This window comes from Penicillium atrosanguineum (assembly GCF_028827265.1).
Source record: "Penicillium atrosanguineum strain IBT 20685 chromosome Unknown utg000001l_segment0_segment0, whole genome shotgun sequence".
Lineage (NCBI taxonomy): Eukaryota > Fungi > Ascomycota > Eurotiomycetes > Eurotiales > Aspergillaceae > Penicillium > Penicillium atrosanguineum.
In genome coordinates, this window is record NW_026623133.1 from 3,200,649 (window position 1) to 3,215,411 (window position 14,763).

Consider the following 14,763-nt stretch of genomic DNA (forward strand, 5'->3'; position numbering starts at 1 on the left):
TAATACTCCCATCTCTCACTCTTCAAAAATGACTCCTACTTCATTACCACCCCAAGCAGGCAAGGTGGACCTGTCAAAGAAGCTATCAGACTTGCGGTCGAGCAACCGCCGATCATCGACCGCTGCCCGAGACGCGACTCCGAAGACCCCTCCTTTGCCCACGCCGCCAGACCTCTCCGCCCACCAGTACTCTCGCCCCGTTCGCCGCATTCTATCCCCCAAAGACCATGAGATCTTCACTTCCTCCCCTACATACAACCTAGTGCTTGCATTCATCTTCGGCCTCTCCGACTCCGTGCGCGGTCGAGCTACTACCGATGAAAAGAAACCCGAGTCCGATGCCATCTCCAGAATATCCTCCGTCATTGGTCAACTTCGGTCCCTAATCGACAAGCATCCGGCAATCGATCAGGGTGGATCGCGATTTGGCAACCCTGCTTTCCGTACCCTATTTGACGATGTCGCCGCTCAGAGCGCATCGTGGCACAGTGATCTTCTGGGACTGAAGGATACTGCAGCGATCTCCGAGGTATCGGCATATCTGATCCACTCATTGGGCTCGCGAGACCGGCTGGACTACGGCTCGGGCCACGAGCTGAATTTTATGATGTGGCTGTTATCTCTCTATCAGCTGGGGCGACTTCCGGCTGCGGACTTCCCCGCCGTGGTGTGCAAGGTTTACACTGAGTACCTGCATCTCATGCGGGATATCCAGTCCATTTACTATCTGGAGCCTGCGGGATCTCATGGTGTCTGGGGTCTAGATGACTACCATTTCCTCCCGTTCTTGTTTGGTGCGAGCCAGCTGGTTGATCATCCGTACGTGACCCCTCTGGGCATTCACAATACCGCCATGCTGGATGAAGAAGGAGATAGGTATCTCTACCTAGACCAGGTACGGTGGGTGGACAGCGTCAAGACTGTGAAAGGTCTCCGCTGGCACAGCCCCATGCTGGATGACATCTCGGGTGCGAAGAACTGGTTTAAAGTCGAGAGCGGCATGAAGAAGATGTTTGTCAAGGAGGTACTGGGTAAACTGCCCATCATGCAGCATTTCCTGTTCGGTAGTCTCCTGCCCGCAGCCGAGGGCATGGGCGAGCTCACAGAGGAAGATGGCGCGGATGGTCATGACCATGCTCATGATCATGCCCACGATCAGAACGCCGACTGGTTTGGCGACTGCTGTGGTATCAAGGTACCCAGTACGGTAGCTGCAGGTGCGGAGATGCGCAAGCGGATGGGTGGATCGGGACTGCGCCCGATCCCCTTTGATTAGTCTAGTAAACCGGAGAAAAGAAAAGAGACAAACGACATAGATCCGAATTAATGAGCACACGAAAGAACTATCACTCAAAGCCTGAAGAGATAAGCTATAGATCGGTCGGTTGGCGCGGTTACCTGGAAATCGTACGCCTATCTGACCGACACTTTCAACCGAACGCGAGGTAAAAGAGAACGACAGCCTGGGCACTGGAAAGTGCCACACTGTGAGATCCATGGAACATGATTGGTATCACGTCCCATTATCCCGATGTGACCAGGTCCAACTGTCATCTTGCCCAAAATCAAGATAGTCTCCGCCACCGCCTCTGATTGGCCCACCGCCCTCGACCCGACTTCAACTTTCCTTCTCCAATTGCGCCTCTGCCTTTCCTGCCTCGCTTACCGCAAGTCTACTTCTCCCAAATCCTTTGTGTCATTTCCAACCTTGGAAGTTTAGCGTGCTAGATTCCAGTGGACAGGAGGAGCAGCCCCCCCCCCCCCCCCCCCCCCCCCCCCAACCCAGCCGGTCTTTTCCCCTCTTACTCCGCACGCAAATCACCTCTCACACTCTCCCCACCCCATGGCGCCAGATGATTACTCCACTGGCGGGGGTGGTAAGCTCAAGCTCAAGGGGAGCAAAGTGAGCGATGGACGCGTGGAGAAGAAAAAGAAGAAGAGCCTGAAGAAGAAAGAGAAGGCGGAGCAGGATCAACCAACCCGGGAACCAGATGCGGAGACCAAATCCCCTCAGGTGGACGATGAACCGGAAGACTCAACCGCGAAAACCGAGGCAGAGAGGAAATATGAAGCAATCAGGCGAAAACGAGTATGTACCGAGCCTGATGTCTGAAGATCAGTGGCTCGATGGCGTCACTGAGTCTGTGTTCCAGGGCTAACGAGACTAGTTGCATGAGAGGCTCCAGAAGGAGGGAATCAAGACGCACAAGGAGCGTGTCGAGGAGCTGAACAAGTATCTCAGCAGGCTGAGTGAGCATCACGACATGTACGTGTCTGTGTCCTTTTTGGTCGAGATTGTGCTAATCACATGCACAGGCCGAAGATTGGACCTGGTTGAGATCACAGGTCACAGGCTACAGGTTCCAGGTTACAAATTACAAATTACAAATTACAGCTTCCAGCGTGGAGTTTCCAGGAAACAGAGTATCATGACACACTTCGAAATGGTATATTCATATAAATTCCAAATAAACCGGCTAGAACGAAGATTATGTCCATGGGAGTCCCGCAGGATCTCTATGAAGCAGTCCCGAAAGTCCAAAAGATCAAAGACTAGGCAGGTTTCAAAGCATCATGCCAGGCGAATGCAGAACAGGATTCCCAAGGAGTAGAATGAAGAGAAAGAAAAAAAAGGGATGAAACAAAACGCCGTGTAGATGGTAGAAGAGAATAGAGCCTCCCCCTCCAGAGAAGAGAAAGGAGAAAACAGGGCCATGGCCAAAGACGAGAGAAAAAAGGCAAGCAAACACCCCCCCAGGCAGAAAGATGGTCACAACTGAACAGAACAGGAACACCGCGCTAAATTCAACCAGCTGAATGGCGACAAACCATCAGGGTTTCGATTTCCGATCACACCAGATGTCTTATACCCCCTTGACGACTACTGTTCGCTCGCTGTTCAGCTTGTCGGCATTTCGGGCGTGCGACTCTTTCTTGCAGTCTTCCAGGCCGCTGCAAGAGTGTGCTTCCAACATGCGGTGCTTGGAACAGAAGTGGCCGGCGCAAAAGCTGCAATCGCCGACGATCCGCTGGGCGGCTTCCTTGCACTCCTTGAAGTTGCAACGGGGCTTGCGAGGGGCCATGATGTATGTAGAAGGTGTGGGGTGGGGTGGTTGAGAAGGAGACGCCGCGGTGAAGAGGATCGGCGTGGACAGGTGCTGGATCACTGGTGTGACCGTTGCAGTGGCAATAGGTTGAGTTGAAGAATAAGCGCCGAGGACGGGCCGCCGAAAAGTGCAGATTGAAATAGTGGCGAGATCAATGAGGTCCGCAAGATAGGGGCAGAGAAGCAGGAGCTGAGAGAATGGTGAGTCAAGTTGGATAGGGATGAGCGGAGAAGGAGGAGTACGTACCTCGGGGAGATGGGGAGATGAGAGATGGAAGATGGGAGACAAGACGATGGCCTGGCACCGGGGGCTGGACACTCGCTATATAAAGGGGGAGCGGAAGAGACGGAGAGAGGCAAAAAGTCAAAGATGCAAGATCCGGATCCAGCAGATTAAATGGTCGGAGTCTAATGGCTGAGTCAGTTCCATAGAAGTCCATGGAGTGACGGAATCAGTCATCGCTGGGCGTGGAGGCGAGCGGGTCCCCAAAGGTTCGATAGGCTCCATTCGGGCCACTTGATTAACCCGTTTCAACCCATTTAAACCCATCTGTACATGCCTAGCCCCCTTTTGCCGGTCCCAACGGGTACCCCGAACTTCGGAGTGGCGCTTTTCCACCACGTACACTCTTTGCCTACAGGCCTCCATCTCCTCAGGTGCGTCTCGAGTATGGAGTTAGCCCCCTTTAGGCGCCATCTGCGTCGGCACACGCGACCCAGCAGCCAGGGATGCCAATGATCGGAATGTAGCCATAGTCCGTGCACGTCGTGTTTCGAGCGATTATACGTGCGCACTACTTCCGTCTATAGGTGCCTACCGCTATCGAATCGAGTGGAGCTATCGGCTCACTTGACTCCGTTCTATCACGTGTATAGTACGGCATGACCTGGATAGACTATCATTTTAGAATGCTTTTTACCCGAGATCCACCCTTCGGAGTGGCGACAGACGAGTTCGTCCAGAGAGATTCCTCCGAGTACAGATAAGACCAGAGGGCAAATCGGGGTCCTGCCCACCGCTACTGCTCTCGTACCCAACTCCAGAGAGCTATGGCCCGCGACACTTGTCCTCCGCAGGAATGGACGAGTCTCCCAGCCAATCCGCCCTAGCGAAGCACGTGTGATCTGCGACCAGCCATTGCGCATCCTAGGACCACGTAGTGAGCTTCCACTCCCATCTGCGCCAGCACAAGAAAAGCGTTCCCACCCTTTCACATCTAGCCCAAATTTTTTTATATAATTTTTTTGGGGGGGGAGGGGGGGAAAGCACCGGCCTGCATGCGTCTTACCTACCTACCATAATGCACATCGCCGGCCCGTCGCACCTTGCGGATCACCCGGAATTCCACTTCCACTCTACGTGTTCCAGGGAGCTATGTGTTGGCATGACCACGAGACTCATCAAAGAAAATGGGATTGACCTCCTGAGTGGACTAAGACAAAGACAAAGACAAAGATGAACATGAACATGAACGCCGGCCCTGCGCACGCACCCGTTTATGCGCCCGAACCCCTTGCCCTGCCAAAGCAAAAACATGAATGAAAGAAAATAGACCTGCTCTCCTAGCATCTAGCATATCACGCCCCCATCTCCTGTCCTTCTCCGGCACCGGGGTCCAGGTAGTCGGCTCGTTCCGCGGCCTCGTACTCCTGTACCAGGTCCATGACCACGGCGCGCGCTTCGTCGAATTCGCCAAGACCGTCGGAAAAAGGCGCTTCTTTCTTGTATTGCTCTATGAATGCATTGCGCTTGCGCAGTCGGTCGTATTGGCTCAGAATTCGCTTGAAAAGAGTTGCGACGGAGGTGTGGTTTGCCAGCATGAGACCACTCACTCGGTGGGTGTGCTGTAGGTATGGAGACTTCTTTGTGAGCGCCACTTGGATGCTGGCAGGGCCCCAGGGAATGAATGATGCAAGGCGACGCTCTCGAATGCGTAGCAGAGACTTGTGTACATCGGTTGGATCAGCTTCACCTTGAATGATGTTGAGAATACTGATGTAGCAGCTGGTCTTGCTGGGGTTAATAGAGACCATGCGATTCTTTGGCTGTAGAAGGCGTCGCATCACATCCAAAACGGTTGTCTTGCGGATAGTCTTGGCCTGCTCAATGTTATCACCCGTGAATGGTGTGTAAGAGGTGAGCAGGAAGTGGCTGCGTGGCGTCGGGATCAGCGATGCAATGATTCCTGCGAGGTCATTGTGCATGTAGCCGGGGTATCGAAGTGTGGTAGTGGAGGCCGACATGACCGTTGAAACCTGCGCCAGTCAGCCCAGAGCTTTGCATATCAAATTTGGAGTGACGCTTACAAGCTGGTTAGTTTGGTGGAAAGAGGGCTCTTGAACATGAAGTCGATCGGCCACAATTCTTGAGAGAGCTCCATTGTCGAGAACAACCTGGCGCGCTTTAGTTTCGATCACTCAATGATTTTTAACAAGGGTTCGTACCACAGAGTCGGCGTCTTGTGTCAATCGCCGCATCGAAAGTAGACTGTTGTAAGGGTTGACAACCACATCCACCGATTGCGTATCCGGAAAGACGGAGTATGTCTGGATGAGCTTCTTGGGGAATCGGTCGTTCATCCGCTCCAGTATGAAACTGCCCAATCCCGAGCCTGTGCCTCCTGCAATTGAGTGTAACAACATGAATCCCTGCATTCAAAGTGAGCCTCAAACATAGTTCCCCGGGTTGGCACGTTCATACCTCTAGTGAGTCACTTCCATCTGCTTCTCGATCGATCATGTCAAAAATCTCCTCCTGAACACCTTCTCCCGCCGCATAGCCGGCGCCCCAGTTGTTACCTGCACCGATGCCTTGCTGTCCCACGAAGAAGTTCTCGGGGTTGTAGATGTTTTTGTACGGGCCGGTTTGGATGTTATTGAGAACCTATCGAATTCTCAGTCATTGTCCGGACTGCTAGGTCATGCATCGCTCTTTTGCTAAGATTGAAATCCATACCCTAGGTTCTAAGTCGAGGAGGATCGCTCGGGGAATGTATCGGGTGTCGTCGCTCTGTCGGAGAGGTCCATTAGCTTCGGCTCCTATACCGAGTCGAGCAATTGACCATATAGCCTGCTCAATCTTTGAAATCTTACCTGGTAAAAGAAAACATCTTTGCGATCTCCACCCTCGGTCGCAAATTCCTCTAGGTTTCCGTCTTGGTTGATTCCGTGCTCCTGGCACAGCTGTTGCCAGAACTGACTGCCGACTATGAAGACTCGAGGTTAGCGACGCACTTGCGTAATTCACAATTGCAAAATCGGCTCGACAAGGTCGACACAGGAGTATAGGTGATCGTGAAGCTGAAATCGGGCGAGCATTGCGGAGTCCACATACCATTGTTGCCGCACTGGCCGGCTTGGATCGTGATGATTTCCCTAAGGGTCGCAGAGTGTCAGCGGTATGGTTTCTGAGAGGGTCTTGCCAGACCGCAGATCTCTTGGGCCATGTACCTAGGCATCGTTGTCGCCAGTTGCCGTCGATGGGGTTTGGTTCACGCGTACCGCGTTGGGCGCGGGGAACTTTTTGGCCGGCATTTGTTAGCCTCAGGCATCAGTATGGTTGGACATCAACAATGGGCATCGAAAGTCATTTCTATTTCATTTCTTAGGGATGGGTTGGCATTGATAGCGGTTCAAAAAAATTTGTTTTCATTCAAAGTGACGCGACTGCAATTTTTGAGCACTGGGGTATTGCATGTGTTTCCTTGAGGATATCTTCCTCGAAGAGAACCCTAGAAGCATGAACGAGGTGTTGTTGAATCTCAGTATGCCTTTGGGCTCTTTAAAATCCAGCTTTACAGGCTGTCACCAGGTTTCCAGCTCCTGCAACAACGCCATCCACAATCCTCACTCGACGACCTTCCTCTCCATAGGCCTGAATACAACCTTCCCGGATTGCTTCCTCCATGCCTGCCATGCCCGCACAGCCCAAGCAAATTGCACCAACTGGACTCGGTGCACTCTTCAGTAATTTTTGAGTGGCACCGATAAGCCTTCGCTTCACCTCATCCCATGCAGTTGTATGTAATTCAACTGCCGTAAGCCCGGTAGTCTCAACACCGGCGAAGCGCGAAGATGAGCCCTGACCCACCAACATTTCCTTCACGGCTCCGCTGAGCTCATCTTTCCATGCACTGCCGGTGGTTATGATGCCAAATGTTTCTTCCACCTGCTTCTTCTTCAGAGCTCCGGGGCTCACAAAATCAAATCCACTGATCAGGGACAAGGAAGCAACAACGCTAGCTTCGAAAATGCCCGTCACATATTTCGTTCGTGATGAAGTGGTCTGCTCAAGCTCTCTGATGTGCTGTCGCAGCATTCCCACTAGAGGATGGCAAGAATAGCACGCTACCAAAAAAGCATCGTATTGAGGCACGAGCTCAAGAACGGACGTGCAGTTCAGCGCCGACTTGGCAGAATCGTCCCCATTATTGATGCTGGCGATTGGCTCGCATACAGCTCCGTTGATTGTAAGCGTCTCGTCGGGAGCTGTGAAATAGTTGAAACGAACATCGGCGTAGTTGAGTCGGTCCAGGATGGGCTTTAAAGCTTCTGTCATATGCGTAGATGTGTTGGGATTGATCACCAAGATGCGGAATGCACCATCATCTGATGCCGCCATTGTGTCGAGTGTGGCGTGAGAAAGAAACAGAGATAGACAGTAATTATGAAGGTTGCCCACGGTGTAGGGCGGTCGGTTCCGCAAAGCAATTGCGCGATGGCAGCTCCCGCTATCGGTTGACTCCGCAGCCCCTCCCCCCGCCTTCATTTCTCCAACTCCTCAACAGTCACAATGCCTCTCATTGCCCAGAATCTCCAGCCTCGAATCATCCTCGGGTTGATGACCTTTGGTCCCAGCGAGGACAAAGGTGCCCGCATCACCTCACTTGACGAATATAACCGCTGCCTCGATCACTTCCAGCAGCAAGGCTTCAACGAGGTCGACACCGCACGGGTCTACGTGGGTGGAGAGCAGGAAGCATTCACTGCCAAGGCTAACTGGAAAGATCGAGGCTTGAAACTCGCGACTAAATGGTATCCGCACCAGCCCGGCGCGCACAAGCCGGCCGTCCTACGTGAGAAGCTCGAGCTATCCCTCAAGGAGTTGAATACCAACCAGGTTGATATTTTCTATCTGCATGCCCCAGATCGATCGGTTCCTTTTGCCGAGACTCTTGAGGCTGTTAATGAGCTTCATAAGGAGGGCAAGTTTGTCGAATTGGGTCTAAGTAACTATACGGCCTTCGAGGTCGCCGAGATTGTTACTCTCTGCGCTCAGAAGGGCTGGGTGCGTCCTACAATATTCCAGGCCATGTACAATGCCATCAGTAGGTTGAATACCTCGCACCATTTCCCTGCCGTGGTTCCCGTAAAATTTTGAAGCTTTCGCTCACAACAATTTTCCAAATAGCTCGCAATATTGAGACTGAGCTGATCCCCGCCTGCCGCCGCTATGGCCTCGACATTGTCATCTACAATCCCATTGCCGGTGGTCTATTCTCCGGAAAATTTAAGACACACGACATACCTGCTGAGGGGCGATACAGTGATGCTAGCGCCACAGGTGCCCTTTATCGCAAGCGCTACTTCAAGGATGCGAACTTTGATGCTCTGAAAATTATCGAGCCCGTTGTCGAGAAACACGGTCTCACTCTCGTGGAAACAGCATTGCGCTGGGTGCGCTACCACTCGGCTCTCAACATCGACAACGGTGGCCGGGATGGTATCTTGATCGGAGTTAGCAGCTTCGGCCAGTTAGAGGCCAACCTGCGAGACCTGCAGAAGGGTCCACTCCCGGAGGAGGTGGTGGAGGTTCTTGACAAGGCGTGGTTGATTACGAAGCCTACGTCTCCGAACTACTGGCACCTGGATCTCAAGTACACATATGACACCCAGGAGGCCCTGTTCAAGCCCAAGTCGAAGGCTTGAAGGAGTGCCACGAGAGGAAGTTTCTAGGGTTAATTGTTATGCATCTAGTACATAGGATCGGCTAATACTAGAATTTACTGTTACCAAAATACTCACAGGAGGATAAGTCATAGCGTATTAAGGTCCATGCGAGTTATGTTCTTGGCCTGATCTTAACGTTGTAGACGGCATACTTCACGTGTTAGGGAGCTGCAGCAAGCAGCAGTTACGAAGCGACGTGACACATCTAGATCAGCTGATTGTCTGGTGCCAGGGCCCTCAAACAAGGTTAATCAGCATGGAGAAGGCCTCCAGTCTCACCAGCTGCTAATTTTGGTCACATTCCATCAGCACCTGAGGCAGGCATGGCTATTATCTAAGTTTGCGCTGGTCCAGATTGGTACTAGCTCCCCGCTCAGGGACAGGTCACGTGGAAACGCCATCCCCAAAGCGGAACATCGTGATGACGAAGGCGTCCATTCCCTGGACATCGCAAGCCTCCCCGGCTTGCCACCAATTAACTCCCGATTCTTCTTCACTTGTGATAGTCAGATTGTCCCACCTGCACCACCTGGCAAAGAATCTGGTCACGTCACCCACCGATATCGCCTCGGCCCCTGCACCGCTGTTCCCCCTACGTGGCCGCAATATCACCTACTCCGAAAAGTTGGCCGCATGCGAACCGCCCAGTGACCGGTGCTCTGGTTATATGAGCGAGATCTTGGGGACTAGATATACGGGTACTTTCAGCTCAGATCTAGATATCTGAATGAGTGGAACTTTGCCAGAGTTTCCTGTTCTTATCTGTTATCAGGGCTAGGGTAGACGAGAACCTTTTAGCGCAAAAGGAGGCGTGTGAGATCCACAAGCGACCCATCGAGGAGAACGACATTGTGGCGGATAATATCGAACTTGGAGAATCGCGGGAATCTACCACCCCGGAGCCGGGTCGCTATTCTCAGGATTCAGACGACGACATGGTTGTCAACCGCCCCCCATTGCACCGTCCAACGGATGGCCGATCGCAGCAACCGTTACTCAAAGATGACCGCCATGGCCGCCTCTCGCAATCTAGTTTTGGAAACGGGGATACAGAGGGCCGGCCTATGTTGCATCACACGCGCCGTCCTACCATCCAGAGTAGAAACAGCGAATACGATGCTGCCCAAGCAACTCGAAAGAAGTACATGATTGCCGCAGGCTTTCTCCTACTCAGCTTGGCTAGTTTCGTCGTCCAAACGGAGACGGCTGTATATATTCAGCACGAGCTGGGTTGGAACAAGCCTTATTGCATGCTGTAAGTTTGGACTTGACCAGGATGGGGCTGGATAGATCGAACCCTAAAGTACCCCGTTTCCTCCCAACAATCATGACTGACCAATTCTTTTCCCTTATAGATATGTCACTCACGGCTCTTGGTCACTGCTTTGGCCTGTCCAGCTCCTCATTCTCCGAATCCAAAAACGCAAGCTATCATGGGAAGCCTTTTGGCGCCGACACGTCTTTCTTATCAAGACCACTGCCCAGATGGTAGAAGCCCAAGAGGTCCACCTCAGCTCCCGCTCTTCCCGCCGCTCGCCCATTCCATACATGTTGAGAACTACCGCCTTCGTGACCACCGCTCTTACCATCGCTGGTGGTTCATGGTATGTCGCCGTCAACCTGACCACGGCCAGTGACTTGACTGCGATTTACAACTGCTCCGCCTTCTTTGCCTATGCCTTTTCAATCCCTCTTCTCAACGAGAAACTGCGCTTTGACAAGGTCTTCGCCGTTGGCATCGCCATCGTCGGTGTGCTTGTAGTTGCATATGGTGATCGACCAGACAAAAAAGTCTCCAAGGGAGGCACAACCAAAGATGACCAAGAAGCAAGTAGTCGGCTTTTGGGAAACATTGTCATCGGCGTCGGTAGCATTCTCTACGGACTCTACGAGGTGCTGTATAAGCGCTTTGCCTGTCCTCCAGAGGGCACTAGCCCCGGCCGGGGAACCATCTTTGCCAACGCTTTTGGCAGCATGATTGGATGCTTTACTCTTTTAGTGCTGTGGATTCCTATTCCAATCCTACACGTTCTCGGCTGGGAAACCTTCCGCTTCCCCACTGGTGAGGCGGGCTGGATGCTCCTCGTCTCCATCTGTGCCAATGCCAGTAAGTACCGTTCTCCACGATGCTCATGAACCGAAGCTAATCCCGTATGTAGCATTCTCCGGGTCATTCCTGGTGCTCATCTCCCTTACTTCACCCGTCCTTTCATCCGTCGCGGCACTCCTCACGATTTTCCTCGTCGCAATCGTCGACTGGTTCCGCACGGGACAGCCACTTTCTTGGGCCGCTATAATTGGCGGCATCTTTATCATGGTCGCATTCTTCCTCTTGAGCTGGAGCACTTACCGAGAACTGAGTGAGGAGCGCAAGAAGCACCTCGAGAACGACCAGGTCGAGTCGGAAAGTGACGAATAGACCAACGGTGTGAACGCTTATGCTTTGCCCAGGTGGCTTTTCTCTTGTTGTTTTAGCGACTATTCAATCACTCCTGCTCTCGTCTACAGTTCTACTCTTTTATACCGAGCTGAATCATTTCTTTGGAACCCTGGAGGAGCACGTGGTAGAAAAAGACGACTCTGTTTGAGTTCGGTTTCCTTCTATACAAATAAGCATCTTATATAGAGCATTGAAGCTGCTGTCAACTCTGCACATTTGAACAGCAAAGGCTTTCAACCTCAAAAACACTAGCGAGCTGTGTAACCTCCATCCACCGGCAAACAAACTCCCGTAACCCAGCTGGCATCTTCGCTTGCCAAAACGACAGCCATCTTGGCAATATCGTCTGGAAGACCCGGGCCTTTTAGCGGGTGTCGGCGGTTCAGCTCCGCCCAGGGAGTTAAATTAGTAGTTGTCTCCTTGAAAATGGCAGTTTGAGTATCTACAGCCGATATCAGCATCAATATTGGATCAACATTGGATCCTTTGTTCTGCGACTCACATCCAGGGCAGATCGCATTGGAATGAATTCTATGAGGTGCATAATCCAGAGCCATTTGTCTCGTCAGTTGGCTGACAGCCCCCTTAGATGCACAATAAGAAGCTGGACGCGCTCGACATTAGTCATGACAGTCTATCGATTGATTGTCCAACTTACGGTTCTCCGGGCCTCCGATCATGCCCATAATGGATGAAATGTTGATGATCCATCCTCGATCCCCCGAAGAATGCGGCTCTTGCACCAGCATCTGCGTAAGAGCATATTTACAGCCAAGGAACACAGACTTGCTGTTCACACGCATCGTCGTATCCCACGTAGCTTCATCGGTCAAATGTAGCACAGCTGGTGTCCGTGCCTCGATGCTGATTCCAGCATTGTTGACCAGACTATACATTCAATTAGTCTGAGTATAGGCGGTCTCCAATATCCAACGTATGGCTCTTACATATCAAGCCTACCATACTCCTTCACGGCTACCTGAACCAAATTCTCCATTTGCGTCGCATCTCCAACGTCGGTTTGCACGAAAATCGCAAACCCGCCATTCTTGGCTACCAAGTCGTGTGTTGGGATCTCCGCTTCTTCTTGCGATCGGGCTGTTGGTGTCAAGTCGGCGCAGACTACTTTTGCGCCTTCTTGTGCGTATCTGACGGCGATGGCTCGACCGAGACCTGAAGATGCACCAGTTACGATGGCGATTTTATCTTGGAGGCGCAGTGGTTGTGTCATGTTGTTCTTCCGAGAGAAATGGGAGGCTTGGAGAATGGAATCGGCCATCTGGCCGAAGAGGGGGGCTGTTTTCTTCTTATAGTTACTGCTGATCTGCAGGTAGTGATCACAGTAGTCAAGCCTACTGTACATTGGGAGGGTCTGTGACCACCATCTAAACTAATAGTAACGATGGTCAGCTTTTGAAAAAAGTCCCACCCTTTACTTCATTTCTGATGAGATTACGGGCCTTTCTTCACCGAGCTGAAATGAGAGGGGAAGGCCTGCCGAGAGATGTTGTGGATAGTCCACTTATTCTATGGGGAAGACGGGTCAATATGCTCGGTTCCAAGAACGGAAGTCAAGCCGAGAAGTGCCTGAAGTAATTCCTGCAGTCCTTTCCTCTTACTAAATGTCCCTATGAATAGCTTTTCAAATGTCTTTTGACTCCTATTTATTTCTCTCTATATATAATTCTCCGTCTGTCCTAATTATGTCCGGACGGACAGTCATGTCCCCCAGTTAGACATTCTTACACTACCACCTGATACGGCTGTAGTTTTTTGGGGGGGGGGAAGGGGGGGGGGGGAAGGGGTTTTGATATGTGGGCTCAAATTCCCTTCTGGTAGCCAGTCAGCCTTGGACCTCTCTTGTAGAATATACTCGTCAGATAGTGAATAAAAGTACTGTACAACGGCCTTGCTTCTCATGCAGAAAGAGACCCGAGATCTCCAAGTCCGATAACATTTCCATTTCTAGATCACGGCCCCACCTTCTACAAGTACCTTTTCGAGAACCATCAAGAGAAATCTGTGTACAGCTAGCGAAATTGTTTAAGGCCACTTTGAAGATTTGAGGCAAGATCCACAAAAAACGGTCTCGAATTTTCTCACGAGACAACCGCTTGAATAAAGGGATTCTTCGAGTTTCCAGCAGTCATTATTAACTCCTCTGAGCCATCAACCTTATCCTTGTGTTTCTTGTCTTTGCCTAATGTCTCCAACGGTCTATATCATTCGCCATGGGCAAGGCGAACACAATGTCAACGTACTTAACACTACCATTCACCCTATTCTGTTATCAATGAAGTATCTAACTTACTCCATAGGATTCTCATCATCTTCGGGATCCTCTTTTGACGGAAACTGGCAAGGCTCAGTGTAAAGAGCTTCAAGAAGAATTCCCGTTTCTTCAAGATGTGGATGTTGTACTTGCATCTCCGTTGAGGCGCACCATTCAAACAGCCGCTTACGTGTTCGCACCTGAATTGGAGGCGCGACAGCTACCCATTGTGTTGGTTCCCAATGCACAAGAAATCAGTTATTTGACGTGTGATCTTGGCTATGAGGCTACTATCACCAAAAGCGAGGCTCCAAACTTGATCGCTGAGGCAGCACCTTCCTATGATCTGGCGAACTTAGATATGACTCTGGTTGACGAGTCCTGGAACTCAAAGGTGGGATTTTCTGACGAAGATGATATTTGACTCAATTCCCATACTGATTATTTTCACAGAAAGGAATCTATGCCCCCACTTTGAGAGCAGTTCGAGAAAGAGCCGCTGCCATGCGGAACTGGATATACAATCGTCCGGAGAAGCACATCGCACTCGTGACTCATGGTGCCTTTTTGCATTACTTTACCGAGGACTGGACGGGCTACGAAAAAGCTCGAGGTATGATTGCTGTGTGAAATGGCCATCTAGCCTCTTCGTTGCTAATGCTGGCTCTTCTCAGGTACTGGCTATCGGAATTGTGAATATCGACAGCTCGAGTTTACTGAAGATTCCAATGCAGAGGAGTCCAATTTGCGAGAATGTGGTAGCTTGCTTGAAAAGCAAGATAGACCTGTTGGTCTTGATTCCCATGTGATCCATGAGATAGAAGAGGTTGAGAAGGCGTCGGTGTGAAAATAGTACAACGTCTGTCTGGTCGAGAAGTGTTCTTCTTTTGTTTCTTTATCAGGCTCTTATTTGGATATTCCTAGACTTTTCCTTTCATAACCGCCGAAACATTTTTTTATGTCAATCAAAATTCTACTAGGTATCTTAAATCCTCG

The 14,763-nt window shown here is 51.2% G+C and overlaps 8 protein-coding genes across 8 annotated transcripts; 5 read left to right on the top strand and 3 right to left on the bottom strand.

Annotated features, from left to right (window-relative positions):
• Positions 1 to 28: 28 nt before the first annotated feature.
• On the top strand, positions 29 to 1,276 carry N7443_001242 (serine/threonine-protein phosphatase 2A activator; the record flags this gene model as incomplete). The annotated part of the gene is made up of 1 exon (XM_056881298.1): positions 29 to 1,276. One exon carries the CDS (start codon positions 29 to 31, stop codon positions 1,274 to 1,276), a length of 1,248 nt encoding a protein of 415 aa, XP_056746536.1.
• Positions 1,277 to 1,843: 567 nt separating this feature from the next.
• On the top strand, positions 1,844 to 2,338 carry N7443_001243 (Dehydrogenase multihelical; the record flags this gene model as incomplete). The annotated part of the gene is made up of 3 exons (XM_056881299.1): positions 1,844 to 2,089; positions 2,169 to 2,266; positions 2,317 to 2,338. 3 exons carry the CDS (start codon positions 1,844 to 1,846, stop codon positions 2,336 to 2,338), a joined length of 366 nt encoding a protein of 121 aa, XP_056746537.1.
• A 526-nt stretch (positions 2,339 to 2,864) lies between these two features.
• On the bottom strand, positions 2,865 to 3,566 carry N7443_001244 (AN1-type zinc finger protein; the record flags this gene model as incomplete). Its single annotated transcript, XM_056881300.1, has 3 exons — positions 2,865 to 3,296; positions 3,354 to 3,428; positions 3,555 to 3,566. The coding sequence occupies 3 exons, from the start codon at positions 3,564 to 3,566 to the stop codon at positions 2,865 to 2,867; spliced, it is 519 nt and encodes a 172-aa protein (XP_056746538.1).
• A 1,118-nt stretch (positions 3,567 to 4,684) lies between these two features.
• Positions 4,685 to 7,727, bottom strand: N7443_001245 (gamma-tubulin mipA; the record flags this gene model as incomplete). Its single annotated transcript, XM_056881301.1, has 8 exons — positions 4,685 to 5,362; positions 5,414 to 5,500; positions 5,552 to 5,755; positions 5,808 to 5,990; positions 6,063 to 6,116; positions 6,200 to 6,301; positions 6,441 to 6,481; positions 6,905 to 7,727. 8 exons carry the CDS (start codon positions 7,725 to 7,727, stop codon positions 4,685 to 4,687), a joined length of 2,172 nt encoding a protein of 723 aa, XP_056746539.1.
• Positions 7,728 to 7,898: 171 nt separating this feature from the next.
• N7443_001246 (aldo/keto reductase family protein) lies at positions 7,899 to 9,034 on the top strand (the record flags this gene model as incomplete). The annotated part of the gene is made up of 2 exons (XM_056881302.1): positions 7,899 to 8,433; positions 8,517 to 9,034. 2 exons carry the CDS (start codon positions 7,899 to 7,901, stop codon positions 9,032 to 9,034), a joined length of 1,053 nt encoding a protein of 350 aa, XP_056746540.1.
• Positions 9,035 to 9,476: 442 nt separating this feature from the next.
• N7443_001247 (DMT family transporter) lies at positions 9,477 to 11,474 on the top strand (the record flags this gene model as incomplete). Its single annotated transcript, XM_056881303.1, has 4 exons — positions 9,477 to 9,709; positions 9,828 to 10,310; positions 10,411 to 11,162; positions 11,215 to 11,474. 4 exons carry the CDS (start codon positions 9,477 to 9,479, stop codon positions 11,472 to 11,474), a joined length of 1,728 nt encoding a protein of 575 aa, XP_056746541.1.
• A 269-nt stretch (positions 11,475 to 11,743) lies between these two features.
• N7443_001248 (SDR family NAD(P)-dependent oxidoreductase) lies at positions 11,744 to 12,726 on the bottom strand (the record flags this gene model as incomplete). The annotated part of the gene is made up of 4 exons (XM_056881304.1): positions 11,744 to 11,937; positions 11,998 to 12,099; positions 12,154 to 12,383; positions 12,443 to 12,726. The coding sequence occupies 4 exons, from the start codon at positions 12,724 to 12,726 to the stop codon at positions 11,744 to 11,746; spliced, it is 810 nt and encodes a 269-aa protein (XP_056746542.1).
• Positions 12,727 to 13,698: 972 nt separating this feature from the next.
• Positions 13,699 to 14,614, top strand: N7443_001249 (histidine phosphatase family protein; the record flags this gene model as incomplete). Its single annotated transcript, XM_056881305.1, has 4 exons — positions 13,699 to 13,752; positions 13,814 to 14,161; positions 14,221 to 14,380; positions 14,442 to 14,614. The coding sequence occupies 4 exons, from the start codon at positions 13,699 to 13,701 to the stop codon at positions 14,612 to 14,614; spliced, it is 735 nt and encodes a 244-aa protein (XP_056746543.1).
• Positions 14,615 to 14,763: the final 149 nt, after the last annotated feature.